The sequence below is a fragment of the Oncorhynchus nerka genome, linkage group LG2, assembly GCF_034236695.1.
Source record: "Oncorhynchus nerka isolate Pitt River linkage group LG2, Oner_Uvic_2.0, whole genome shotgun sequence".
In the NCBI taxonomy this organism is placed as follows: Eukaryota; Metazoa; Chordata; class Actinopteri; order Salmoniformes; family Salmonidae; genus Oncorhynchus; species Oncorhynchus nerka.
The window spans coordinates 23,667,572-23,681,842 of record NC_088397.1 but is presented as its reverse complement, the minus strand read 5'-3'; the positions used below and the strand labels follow the sequence as shown (position 1 = coordinate 23,681,842).

At 42.0% G+C, this 14,271-nt stretch overlaps 1 protein-coding gene and 2 pseudogenes across 3 annotated transcripts; 2 read left to right on the top strand and 1 right to left on the bottom strand.

Moving 5' to 3' along the window:
- Positions 1-1,981: 1,981 nt before the first annotated feature.
- On the bottom strand, positions 1,982-14,216 carry LOC115132781 (ATP synthase subunit beta, mitochondrial-like; annotated as a pseudogene). Its single transcript, XR_010465172.1, has 9 exons — positions 14,067-14,216; positions 13,022-13,195; positions 5,764-5,938; positions 5,461-5,582; positions 5,188-5,372; positions 3,599-3,881; positions 3,254-3,466; positions 2,709-2,910; positions 1,982-2,391 (listed from the first exon to the last, which is right to left on the bottom strand). The product of XR_010465172.1 is annotated as an ATP synthase subunit beta, mitochondrial-like (transcript).
- LOC135574067 (17-beta-hydroxysteroid dehydrogenase type 6-like) lies at positions 5,933-12,072 on the top strand. 2 transcript variants are annotated; one of them, XR_010465173.1, is made up of 2 exons: positions 5,933-7,474; positions 11,768-12,009. XR_010465173.1 is itself a non-coding variant. In XM_065024940.1 (2 exons), exons 1-2 carry the CDS (start codon positions 8,290-8,292, stop codon positions 12,055-12,057), a joined length of 315 nt encoding a protein of 104 aa, XP_064881012.1. In that variant the 5' UTR covers positions 8,162-8,289; the 3' UTR covers positions 12,058-12,072. The 2 variants fall into 2 exon arrangements, 1 of the variants encoding a protein (XP_064881012.1); XM_065024940.1 differs by lacking the exon at positions 5,933-7,474 and adding an exon at positions 8,162-8,314 and having other exon boundaries at positions 11,768-12,072.
- On the top strand, positions 12,157-12,865 carry LOC135572474 (short-chain dehydrogenase/reductase family 9C member 7-like; annotated as a pseudogene).
- Positions 14,217-14,271: the final 55 nt, after the last annotated feature.

Here is a 14,271-nt window from a genome sequence, read left to right as displayed (position 1 = left end):
TTACAGTTTACTTAAGGGAATGGCTCTACCATGGACACCAATTCAATCGCAGCTGGGTCTGGTCTACTTAATTCATTGACTTCCATTGAAACAGAACATTTGTGGGATGTCTCGCTTCCTCTTCCATCCATGGTCCGTATGACATGGGCCGTGTTGGGTTGGTCTTTGAGAACTTTACAAGATAAATGGGGATGAAGATCAAGGTCTGAGTGTCTTTGTCCTTGATGTGCTGATATTGGTATGTTGAAGGAAACCTGCACCTGGAGGGAAGTGACCAAAAAGGAAGTTCACAAGATTTGAATCATTCAGATTCTCTCAACTTCACTGATATTAGCAGATTCAAATACCACACATTCACAACTTAAATATTAAATTCTATAACAATTGTAAATATTGGTAGGAGATAAGTACGTCTATGAAAGATTTACACCCTTTTATTTCGATCTTGCAGCCCATGTCAGATTTCTACCTTAAATACATACAGTACCAGTGAAAACAATTTAGACACACCTTCTCATTCAATGGTTTTTATTTTGACTATTTTCTACATTCTAGAATAGAGAAGACATCAAAACTATGAAATAACACATATGGAATAAGGTAACCAAAAAAGTGTTAAAACAAATGTAAATATATTTTATATTTGAGATTCTTCAAAGTAGCCACCCTTTGCCTTGACAGCTTTGCACACTCTTGGTATTCTCTCAACCAGCTTCATGAGGAATGCTTTTCCAACAGTCTTTAAGGAGCTCCCACATATGCTGAGCACTTGTTGGCTGCTTTTCCTTCACTCTGCGGTTCAACTCATCCCAAACCATCTCAATTGGGTTGAGGTCGGGTGATTGTGGAGGCCAGGTCATCTGATGCAGCTCTCCAGCACTCTGGTCAAACAGCCCGTACACAGCCTGGAAGTGTGTTTTGGGTCAATGTCCTTTTGAAAAAAAAAATGATAGTCCCACTAAGCGCAAACCAGATGGAATGGTGTATCGCTGCAGAATGCTGTGGTAGCCATGCTGGTTAAGTGTGTTTTGAATTCTAAAATCACTGAGTGTCACCAGCAAAGCACCCCCACACCATCTCCTCCATACTTCAGTGGGTACCACACATGCATAGATCATCCGTTTGCCTACTTTGCAACTCACAAAGACAGCAGTTGGAACCAAAAATCTCAAATGTGGAATCAGACCAAAGGACAGATTTCCACCGGTCTAATGTCCATTGGTCGTGTTTCTTGGCCCGAGCAAGTCTCTTTATTGGTGTCCTTTTTTGGAAGCAATTTGACCATGAAGGCCTGATTCAGTCTCCTCTGCGCAGTTGATGTTGAGATGTGTGTTACTTGAAATCTGTGAAGCATTTATTTGGGCTGCAATTTCTGAGGCTGGTAACTAATGAACTTCTCCTCTGCAGAGGTAACTCTGGGCCTTCCTTTCCTGTGGCGGTCCTCACGAGAGTCAGTTTCAACATAGCACTTGGTTTTTGCAACTACACTTGAACTTTGACATTTTCCAGATTGACTACCTTTCATGTCTTAATGGACTGTCATTTCGCTTAGCTTATTTGAGCTGTTGTTCCCTATTTGGTCTTATACCAAATATGGCTCTTTTCTGTATACCTCACCTACATTGTCAACACAACTGATTGGCTCAAATGCATCAAGGAAAGAAATTCCACAAAACATGGCGCACCTGTTAATTGAAATGCATTCCAGGTAACTACCTCATGAAGCTGGTTGAGAGAATGCCAATACTGTGGCTACTTTGAAGAATCTCAAATACAATATATCTTACATGAATGTGATATTTCATAGTTGTCACCATTATTCTACAATGTAGAAAATAGTAAAAATAGACAGGTAATGGCAGAGTGATTTCTGCATATTGCACCTTTCACATCTCAGCAGCAAGCTATACTGAAGCATTTTACAATTACTGTAGGTAGGTCTTATAAATTACATCACTGCACAAAGAATGACAAACGTCGCTCAACTTTAACAGCCGTTTTATTTAGTCACTCAAAGCCTTTGAACGCCATCTAGTGGATCATTGCTGTAGGATGACATTTTACAACCAGTCTGACAGCACCCAGACAGGAATAGCATTGCAACATTACATTGAAAAATGCCAAAATATACAGTAGAGACCAAACCAAAAACAAATCTTTATTCCACTGGAAAGATTACCTATAACTTTACATGACAGGGAATTGTTGCATGTGACATTACAAATCAAGTGCTCCTTTTACACAACCCTCCATTTATTTGCTTCTCTCTCTCTCCTCACAGTTAAAGATGAACTTATGCGAGATCCTTCGCCATCTGTGCGGCCTTCTCAACCACCTCCTCGATGGGTCCGACCATGTAGAAAGCCTGCTCGGGCAGGGCATCGTACTCACCTGGAGGGAAAGAATGACCATACGCTCCAATCAGAATGTCACACCGGCAACACCAAGGATATGCATTAGTTTAAGAAAGGTAGACGGACCGAAATGTTGCCATGAGCAGAACTGCAGATATTGCAACGAGTGAGATGCAAGACTAGGCGCATGACTCGATTGTTACGTGGGAGCCACGGCACCAAAACAGCCAGCTTCAACCTCGTGCGTTAACGCCCTTAGTAGTTGCAGAAGTTGACCCACTAAGCTGTTTACTTCATCCATCTACATCATATCGCAGAGTCCACCTTTAAAACCTAATCACAAGTACTACGTACCATTTAGAATGCTCTGGAAGCCACTGATAGTCTCCTTGAGTGGCACCAGCTTGCCAGCGTGACCAGTGAAGACCTCCGCCACCTGGAAGGGCTGGGACAGGAAACGCTGGATCTTGCGGACGCGAGAGACAATCAGCTTGTCCTCCTCAGACAACTCATCCATACCCAGGATGGCAATGATATCCTGCAGGGACTTGTAGTCCTGAGAGGGGAGAGTTGTTGGCATAATGTTAGGGGCAAGGTTGGTCATTCATCATTAGAATCGGTGTAGTGCCGCTTTCCATGTCTAGCTTGTTTTAAGCATCTTACGCTATTGTTAATGCACTGTCTGAATGCTACGTGTTGATTGTCTTATGTTGCTCTGCTTGTGCTCACTGCTCATTATGGGAATTGTTTTTAATAACCTGCCCAGGGTGTGCAGCTGAACATTTCAGGTGGCTAAATCCAGCTCTTTCCCCAAAACATTGATTAATGTGCACTGTCCCTGTAAAAATAAACTCAAAGGTCAGGGTGACTGGTAAACAAGGGTGGCTTAAGACACTAACCTGGAGGATCTTCTGCACGCCACGAGCAACGTCATAGTGCTCAGCGCCGACAATGTTGGGGTCCATGATACGGGAGGTGGAATCCAGGGGATCCACAGCGGGATAGATACCCAGCTCAGCGATGGCACGGGACAACACAGTGGTGGCGTCCAAGTGAGCGAAGGTGGTGGCAGGGGCAGGATCAGTCAAATCATCAGCCGGCACATAGATGGCCTTAGAGAAGACAGGTTGTTACATTCACAGGTAGCGTTTCAGTCTTGAAGCCATGTCAGACTATTGGGTGCTACAGACTGCCATGTTAGCGTGGTCCTCCAACAGGCCTATGCTGCTTGAACTCCAGCTTACCTGCACAGAGGTGATGGAACCCTTCTTGGTGGTGGTGATTCTCTCCTGCATGGTACCCATGTCAGTGGCCAGGGTGGGCTGGTAACCCACAGCGGAGGGGATACGACCCAGCAGGGCAGACACCTCTGAGCCAGCCTGGGTGAAGCGGAAGATGTTGTCGATGAAGAGCAGCACATCCTGACCCTCCCTGGTCACGGAAATACTCAGCCACAGTCAGACCAGTCAGAGCCACACGAGCACGGGCGCCTGGGGGCTCGTTCATTTGTCCATACACCAGAGCCACCTAGGGGTTTGGAGGAGAGGACACCATTAGAAAACACATCTAATAGAAACTAAAGGGGAAAGGCTGATGTGAACATCAAGTCAAGTGGGTAATGAGGTCAACTTTCCAGACTGGTGATATGCTACAACAACTTTTTGGGTGACAATTCATAGAAATGTGAATAAGAGACTAGCCATTTTCATTGAAAGCAAGTCTAAGAAGCAGTAGATATGATCCATTTCTATGCTTCACGTTAAGTTTCTGCATCATACTTTGGTACACCAGTGTCAAACAGCTGAAAATGTTTTCGTTATAGAAAATATATTTCATAGCGGTTTAGATGGCACTATGATTCTCTATGCTATTTTGTCACAAACTGAAATTAGACAGACTACTCAAATTTATACAGCCAGGAAACAGAGCGATTTCTGCACATTGAACCTTCAATTTTGACATTTAACAGTGGGTTGTCTTTCCTGTGACTGACAACTTCAAAATACCATCAGTCTGCATAAGACTCACATAGGAGTCCAAGCCAGGGGACTGCTAAGCTATATGGAATTGTTTTATGGTCATGCCACAAAACATTTGATTTTGAATTGTAACTCCTTGAAGTGTAAGTGTAAATATATATATATATTTTTTATTTTTTTTATTTTAGAAGAGATGAAAAATGTTGGCCTTAATTCTATTGGGTTATACAAACGCATTGAAAAACAGGTTGTTTAGTTTTCGGGACTGTCTCCAGATATACACTACCAGAACTGTATTTGACTGGTATCAGGGGACCTTCAGAGGAGTCTTGAGGCCATCCTAGAGCAAACCATGTACATGCTTGAGAGGGTCACCCTTACAGAGGGGTCATACTAGTGCGTATCCCAAACTGTTATGACGCTACAGACAGTTAGCAGATCTGCTGTACCAACTTTAGACAAGTCCCAAGACACGTGTGGGGGGGGGGGGGCAAAACAGTGTTCATTAGTCTCATCTTTCAATAGAGGGGTCAAAGTAGTATGCAGGCCAAACCGGGCAGGACACTACAGACAATTGTGAGAAGACCAATTTTCAGGATGGCTCATGGTCTGACAAACACTGCTCTAGCGTTGTCACCCTTCACTGCAGTTGCAGAAGTATTATAGGTGGATTGATACATCTAATGCAAAAAAGCAGATCTCTGGCTTAAACGGACGCATTATGGGGATTTTAAATGCTAATTAGTTCCCATGCGGGAGTTGACATTAATTAAGTAAAAAATAATTAAAAACCTCATCTTAAGGGTTAAATAGAGGCACCTGCTTATGACTGTCAAATGTAGCCAGTTGTTCACCTTGGAGGTGTCATCCTTCAGGTTGATGACACCCGACTCAATCATCTCGTGGTACAAGTCATTTCCTTCGCGGGTACGCTCTCCCACTCCGGCAAACACAGAGTAACCACCATGGGCCTTGGCCACATTGTTAATCAGCTCCATGATCAACACAGTCTTTCCTACACCAGCCCCACCGAACAGACCTATAGAAAAGGGCACAATTTGCTTTCATTAAACATTAGCTAAATATTTGCAAATATGTGAAAGAATGATGTCAGTTGTCCCACATACCAATTTTGCCTCCCTTGGCGTAGGGAGCCAGCAAATCTACCACCTTGATGCCAGTTACCAGGATCTCCTGCTCCACACTCATGTCAGTGAACTCTGGGGCCTCGGCGTGGATGGCAGCAGTCCTAAAATAAATATAAAGATTAGAGACAATATTGACCTGAACAAGCAATTTCCAATTGCTTATCATTCAGACAGACTCAAGACCGTTCTTTGAATCATGCATAAAAAAATATTGACTTCCTTAATTGTTGTGTTTACCATTTCTAAACCTGTTATGAATTGGCTGATAGACAAAGTGCTTACTGCTTGGTAGAGATTGGTCCCCTCTCATCAATGGGCTCTCCAATAACATTCATGATTCTGCCTAGGGTCTCGGGACCTACTGGGATTCTGATGGGATCGCCAGTGTCCACAACCTTCTGTCCACGGACAAGACTTTCTGTACCATCCATGGCAATGGTACGCACAGTGTTCTCACCTGAAAGTTGACAACTTATTGTGGAGCAATTCAAATAATATCTGAGCTGGATGTTACCGATTATGCAAAGTTGGCCAGCTTGCCTAGATCAGACCTACGTCTATAGTAGTTCATCGATTAATGTAGCATGTTCTGTCAATTAAAAACCTAATACAAAAATGTACTTAGAGTGGTAGATAAGGTGATAGATAATTGACTGACACAGATTTGGATGTGGTCAACGAATGTACAGATGTAGGATCTTAATTTTATCACCCTGTTGCAGGAGAACTTTCCTGCAATGCATGAAATGTACAACTTGTAGTGTATTGGAGGTTTAAAAAGGCTTCTGAAGATTGTAATTTATACTTTGAAATTTCAGACTTGATTTTCCCATACGAAAAATGTATCAAGCCCTACAAAAATGTACATGAATTATAATCCACATAATAATGAACATTTCTTGTTGCTGTGGGATCCTTTTCCTGCTGTAGCAAACAGCCTCATATTAAGAACCTAGGATGAGCAGAAATGATTTATATTATTGATAATGCCCATTTTCAATAGCCTACAAGTATTTGCCACCATCTAGTGATCATTGTAATACAAGGCAAAATATAAACGCAACATGCAAGACATTTTATTGAGTTACAGTTCATATAAGGAAATCAGTCTATTGAAATTAATTCATTAGGCCCTAATCTATGGATATCACATGACTGGGCAGGGGAGTAGCCATGGGTGGGCCTGGGTGGGCATAGGCCAACCCACTTGTGAGCAAAGCCCAGCCAATCAGAATTAATTTTTCCCCACAAAAGGGCTTTATTATAGACGGAAATACAACTAAATTTCATCAGCTGTCCGGGTGGCTGGTCTCAGACGATCTCGCAGGTGAAGAAGTCGGATATGGAGGTCCTGGGCTGGCATGGTTGAACATGGTCTGCAGTTGTGAGGCCGGTTGGACATACTGCCAAATTCTCTAAAATGATGTTGGAGGCAGCTTATGGTAGAGAAATTAACATTAAATTATCTGGCAACAGCTCTGGTGGACATTCCTGCAGTCAGCACCCAATTGCACGCTCCCTCAAAACTTGCGTTGTGTGACAAAACTGCACATTTTAATGACCTTTTATTGTCCCCAGCACAAGGTGCACCTGTGTAAAGATTATGCTGTTTAATCAGCTTTTTGACATGACACACCTGTCAGGAGGATGGATTATCTTGGGAAAGGAGAAATGCTCACTAATTGGGATGAAAACAAATGTATGCACACAATTTGAGATAAATAAGATTTTTGTACATATGGAAAATGTTGTGATATTTTATTTCAACTCAGGAAACATGAGACCAACACTTTACATGAGTATGTCAAGAGTCAAGAGTGATGTTAAGAAGTTTGAAGTTCCTACCAAACGATATCTAATCAAATCATTGTTGACCTTGTTAACTCTAATGACATAACTTGGCTCCGATTGGCCAGTGCTGGGGCAGAGTTTGGTCTTGCGTAGTTTCTGAAAACTGTTACTTTGTTGCGCTGGTAAGGAACCTCTCCAACAGGTACGACTTCAATATTCCACCAGACTGTAATGTTCTTGAACATGTAAAAGTTGAGGATAGGCTATCAATCACAATCTATCATCATTTATCGAACAAATCTTTATTATTATGTCATGTGCAGGGCTTTCAATTATGTAATGCGCCCTAACTTTCCATATTGTGTTATTTGAAACATCGAACGCTTGCATTTAACATGATATTCACATTACAATCAAATGGGAATGTAGGAGTGTTGCACTTATTCCTTCCAGTTTATTTGAACCACATTTTTAATAGTATTTGTTAGTTGTGGTTTAAATGACCTTTGGCAAGTTTTGCAATTGATTACAGATAGCAATTGCACAAGACAGCCCACAGTGCACATTGAAACCGGTGTTGTGCCAGAACCCCTCCCTATTTCTACTGTCCTTAATTTTGTGGCTAGAGTCAAATACTTTCTGTAGCACACATCAGAGTCAAATACTTTCTATAGGACAAACTTCACGCAACCGAAATGAATAATTAATGTATCTGTGTTATATTAAACAAAGAGGGAGTAAAATGTTGGCAAGCAATAAACATTTCAGGGAGGCACCTTGCCGGGGACGGCACCGGGCGTCCCCGGGTGCGTGCGGGCGGGCGCTAAAGGAGGGGTTCGACCAGGGCGCCATACAAGCCAGAATACAAGCCAGAACCGCCACATACACTTGAAACAAATAGCCTAAATGAAAACTATTGACAAAAAATGCTTTCTGCTACTAAGATCAGTGATATGTAGGTTTAACTGACAACGAAGTGAAAGAGCAGAAATCTCAACTAGCAAGCAAGTCGCAGCAATGAATAAGGGGGGATTCGGGCAGGGTGAGATCTTAGGCACAACACCGGCATTAATAACTGTTGATCCTTGCTCTGTTCAATCCTGTCTCTGTCATTCCATGCGCTTCAATGAACTCTCCCTGAATGTGGTTGATCTTAAAATTATTTTCCTGATTATCTTATAGCTACAATAATGTTATTACTATAAGCTACTGTTATAAGATGCCTATTAGTGATGAACTGTAAAAGGCAGGTGCTATCATCCCACTTGATTTATGTCTAACCTCATATTGTGTAATGTGCATATTTCTGTAACTTCCCGTGATGACCCTGGCATTTTGTTTGGTATACTGAGGAATGGGGGGTGGAGCTGGGTAGATGTGACTAGGGCTGTGACGGTCACGACATTTCGTCAGCCAGTGATTGTTAAGCAAATAACTATTGATCTCACAGTCAAAATTTACCCAACTTATTGTGAGAAAATTGTGGAAGGCTACCCGAAATGTTTGACCCAAGTTAAACAATTTAAAGGCAATGCTACCAAATACTAACTGAGTGTATGTAAACGTCTGACCCACTGGGAATGTGATGAAAGAAATAAAAGCTGTAATAAATCATTCTCTCTACTATTTTTCGAACATTTCACATTCTTAAAATAAAGTAATGATCCTAACTGACCTAAGACAGGGAAGTTTTACTCAGATTAAATGTCTGGAATTGTCAAAAACTGAGTTTAAATGTATTTAAGTGAGTTTAAGGTGTATGTAAACTTCCGAATTCAACTGTACATTTGTCTTATTTTATTGAGTTTGTCCATAAGGCCTATGTTTGTCCATTTGCCATATATGATCATAGGAAGTCGGCTTCCGAACCCAAAAGTCAGTGAACCATGTGCAAATGGCATATATAATGTCGAGATGGCCTATATACTGACCAAATGATATATATCACTATGTTAAGCCCTAAATCAACCTATAAGGTCTATTTGTCATGTTTGGTCATAGGAAGTCAGAATTTCTCATTGGTGTTGATTCAGCATGTCCATTTTGTAATGGGAAGTCCTTATAGATATACATTGGCAATGGACACTGTCAACTTGCAGAAGATCATCTTCACACTGACATTATAGCATATGTGCAATGGACACAGTCCATTCTCTCATTGGTGTTGATTTCAGCCCGTCCATTTGGTGATGGTAAATCCCTCATTAAAAACATTGGAAATGTACAAATGTACACTGTCCACTTGCAATGTATTACAATAGGCATTTACCATCACAAATTGGACATGCTCTAATATACTGCTGAAATGCCCAATTGTCTGGCTCGTTGAACTCGGGATGGCCTAGCAGTGATAGTGGTTTCACTCCATCGCTTGTTGGTGTTGATTTCAGCCTGTCCATTTAGTGATGGTAAATCCCTCATTAAATACATTGGAAATGTACACTGTCCATTTGCAATATACAATGTACAATGCCAACATATTATACTGCCATCAAGTCAGCCATCAGTCAATAAGATATCATTCTGACACCAAACTCACTTTGTCCAAATCTTTTAGAAGCCAACTATCAAATATTTCAGAGCCGGCCCACAATTCGTTGCTCCTTCTGTTAAAGCCATAAAAAACATAAACAACATAGTTACATTCGAGCTGTGGGTCCAGTTCTGACATTATGTGTAGGCCTAGCTGAGGCGACCTGAATCCTGAGTTTCGGATCTATAGGTCATTCAGAGCCCGAGCAGCGACCTTAATTAGTGCTGAAAATGCACTTTCTCATTGCTACCTAGCCCCTGAAAGAGCTATCGGCCAGAAACTTGTATGGTCCATCTCTATGGGCCGAGGCGGTTTCAATGCACCAAGTCTTGTGATTCTGGGACTTTTCTAAATGTCGTCATTTTCAAATTGAAGATATGGCAAATGGACAAGGCTGTTTCTCGGCTTGAGAACCTTCTAGAGCTACATATCTCACTGTGCACTACTGGCTTAAGCTCTAGAACAGGTTTATAAAGTTTCAGAGCTCTAGGTCTAGCGGTTCTTTGATGGTTCGAATGCCAATAACTATTGCAGGCTCTGTGTGTCTGTAAGCCCCACACTGTGTCTCACCATGTTTGTTTTAGCATCATGAAATGGACGTTGTATGATTTCTCATAAACTACGATAGATAAATGTTTGATTCTATTTTTCCTTACACCGTAGGTTTATGTACTTTGACGTTGTCAAATTAGTGCTGTATTACCGTTTTCACCGAGTTTCGTCTTTGAAGTCTTTTCCATTTACGAGAAACGGCCATGTCCATTTGGTGATGAAATATCCATTTGCAATATACAGCCAGTCGCCATCTAGTGGAATATTCCAGTACAAGAGAACATTTTCTATTAAAACAACATTATATTGCGGAACAGAGTGTCCTGGAAACTTTATTTTTGCAATTCCCGGAAGCCCGGGCCCCGGAGGGCGACCCGAGGCTGTCGGTCTATTTTAACATAACCCCTGCGGACGTCTAGTAAGGGACTGTCCATTTGCCATGTGGAAATCCTCATTGATCATATGGGAGATAACGCAAGGGTCCCTTCATGTATGTTAGGTCCTGAGGCTATGCCAATTGGATGTGGGCTATACTAGTTCATTTAGCAGACAAGATTTACTTATAATTCCGTGGCATTATTTTATATTATGAAGAATACAATTGAACAAAGCTGAATAAAATATAAATATTTTTTCCAAATGATTTGAAAGAGTGCACACATGTTGAGCAGTTAACAAAGAAATAGGTACTCCTATATGGTTAATTTAGAGTTATTAATGTAACTTTAGTTGTTCTACAAATGTTGGGCTATTTGTTTAGATTTTTAATACATTGTAAGGTTGCATGATGAGACTCTAATGATGATTTGAAAAAAGTCGCTTAAAAGGCACGAGCTCTGCTTTGTTTTTTACGCAGGGTGTACACACTCCAATAGTAACTCATTCCCAATATGGCAAGCACTTGATAATGCCTCGAATTTCACAGTGGAATCCTGTGACTGTAATGCACCTTTAAAAAATCCATGCTTTTTGAGGCCCAGAGTGCTGCCGGCTCTCCGTCACTTGATCGGGTCTTTCTCACAGGCTAAGACAGACCCATCGGGGACGCAACTGTGTGCATCCTTATCCAATTCCGAGGTGCATATTGAAGATATTGGAAGAACTGTACACATTTACTTTTCATCAGCCAACAAGATGAGTAGGCCTAACGAACAGCAAAATCACTAGCCTATGTCTACTATCCCCCATAGTACAAAAGTCGACTATTCAATTCTGTGCGAGAAATAAATATTCAAAACATAGTCTGGGACAGTTGTGGCATGCGATAGATCACAAATTAATACAACCACTAGCATTTAAAAAAACTGTTTTATGCAATGTGGCTGACACAACAGATCAGAACCTTTAGCTTAAAATGTTGATAAACAAGAGATGACTTATTAAAAGGCTGTCTGTCTCATCCTGTCCCAGACATGTTTCTGTACATCCTTGGACTGGTGGTGTTTTACTACCTGTACCGCTGGTTCCGGGAGATCCCCAGAGTCCCAGACAAAGGAGACAAATATGTCTACATCACGGGGTGTGACTCTGGTTTCGGCAACCTACTGGCCAGACATCTGGACGAGCTGGGTTTCTGTGTGATCGCATCCTGCTTCACAGAGAAGGGAGAGGAAGATCTGAGGAAGGCCTGTTCAGGCAGATTCACCACCCTCCACCTGGATGTCAAAAAGAACAGAGTGTCGACAAAGCAGCCGCTTTGATTAAAGACAAAGTTGGGGCTAAAGGTGAGTGTCAGTGTTTATATTGAAAAGCAAACAGTCCTATCATCATCATTTGTTTCAAGTTATACTAGTCAAATTATGCAATATTACCAGTTCAGTTGACATTCATGTTAGTAATCTTTGTTTATGTCCTCTTCTTACCAAACACCTGTGAATATAATGGCTGTTCATAGAGCTACCTAATGACCTGTCACCTTCTAGGCCTGTGGGCTGTGGTGAACAAGCAGGTGTCAAGGCCATCCCCTGCCCCTGTGATTGGCTGACCATTGATGACTACAAGTCCATGCTGGACGTGAACCTGAACGGGGTCATCGCAGTCACCCTGAGTGTTCTGCCCCTCATCAAGAAGGCCAGGGGTCGCAGGTCAACGTAGCCAGTGTGTTCGGCAGGATCAGTCCAGTCGGAGGACCTTACACTGTGTCTAAGTATGGAGTGGAGGCCTTCAATGACAGTCTCAGGTGAAACAAGAACATTATCCTATCCATGCCATATTTTTTATCAGTGTTTTTTAAAAATGTTTTCATATATTCAGTAATCTAGCAATGGTGAACCATAAGCAATACAACTTTGACTGTTTGACTTGATGAAACTATAAAAACCTGTAACAGAAGTTTTGTTACCTTGTTTTTCAGGAGAAACATGGAATCTTCGGAGTCAAAGTCCTCTGCATTGAGCCAGGCTTTTCAAACCACCGTGACTGTTAGTCCTGGGGAAAAGCATCAAGCAGCTGTGGGAGAAGATGCCACAAGAAGTCAGAGATGATTATGGACCTGATTATTTGGCCTAGAATGAAGGTAATGCCTTTGCAAAACGATGGCTGCATTTACACAATTATGATATTTTGCCCAATTATTAGCAAAAGGGTCAATCTGATTGTTCAAAAGACCAGTAAAAAGATACGAATTATACTGCCTCTAAACGGAGGCTAACATTTATTACTTACCAAGATGCTGTGCCACCTCCAGCACTAGCCTGGACTCACGCCCAGCGACTTCCAGGGCATTGAGGATGGGTGGGAGGCCCTCATCGAACTGGACGTCGACGACGGCACCGATGACCGCTACGATCCTGCCATGGGCGAAGGCGGCAGCAGCAGCAGGTGCAGAGTAGTCTCTGCCTGTAAAAGTATACCAATGTAAGAATGCATTGACCCAGAACCACATGACCTTGCAGTGAATGAACTAATAAGACGCAGTGATGTCTGCTGACCATTGTCAAGCTAGCCTACGAAATGCATTTAATAATAACACCTGTGTTGCTAGCCATGTGCGCAAAAGCAAAGAACCAGACTGACTCAATGTCAAGTATTTTCGGCCATGTTGTGTAGGATAATCAGTTACAGCTCATACATTAAAGTCATCAACTAACGTCAGCTTGTTACCAAATTCATAGAAAACGACTCCCTTCGAAGAACGACAAAATGTCTAGGCAACCAAGTAACTTTAAGCTAAGGTGATAGTTATACTTCTGCAACTTGGCCTAGTCAGTTAACGTTAGCTAGGTGACATATGTCTTGCTAACGTATCTAGTTTGCTAGCCAACGTACGACGAAAACAAAATTGGCAAATTTATACCTAGTTAAAGCAAAACATTTAGAAATTACTTTCTACTCGTCCAACGCTATTTGACTAGTTAGCGTCAGTGACAGTCATTCAATGCCAGTTAGCTGGCCAGCCACAGTACGCACTCGCTAGCGCGAGCCTCCAAACCTCATGTCATGACATACTAAGGTCATTTCTATTTGCACAAAAATCATGCCACGCAGCTATATGTACTTAGGTCAGATAGGACTATAGCAATTAAATTGAATACATGACACACGTTTCACGCTCAATATTAAATCAGTAGACGAAATTGTAGATTTAAAAAAAAGTGAGGCCTGCTACACTGAAGGAAGCCAGCTTGTTGCTTTAACCTAGCAGACCTAATACCAGGTCCGTGCCAAACAGCGTTTTTTCCAATGAATTAGCTACCCCTGCAAAACTTACGTCCAAGGACAGATGGCGATCCAACAAGGGCCTTCAGGGGCTGGACCCCAGGCTTAAGTGCCTGGAGAGCCCCGGTGCAGCAGCGTCCCACAGCTCCTAACATTGTCAAAATGGCTGAAGGTGGAAAGAGACGAAACGACTTGTGCCTTTATAATGAATGAATGTGAGCTGAACTGAGCGTGCGCGCAACGTCCGGGGCAAACTG

Coding starts and splice junctions, on each gene's coding strand:
- LOC135574067 (XM_065024940.1), top strand. CDS start 8,290: ATGAATAAGGGGGGATTCGGGCAGG. Junction 8,315..11,767: donor TAAGGGGGGATTCGGGCAGG/GTGAGATCTTAG, acceptor ATCCTGTCCCAG/ACATGTTTCTGTACATCCTT.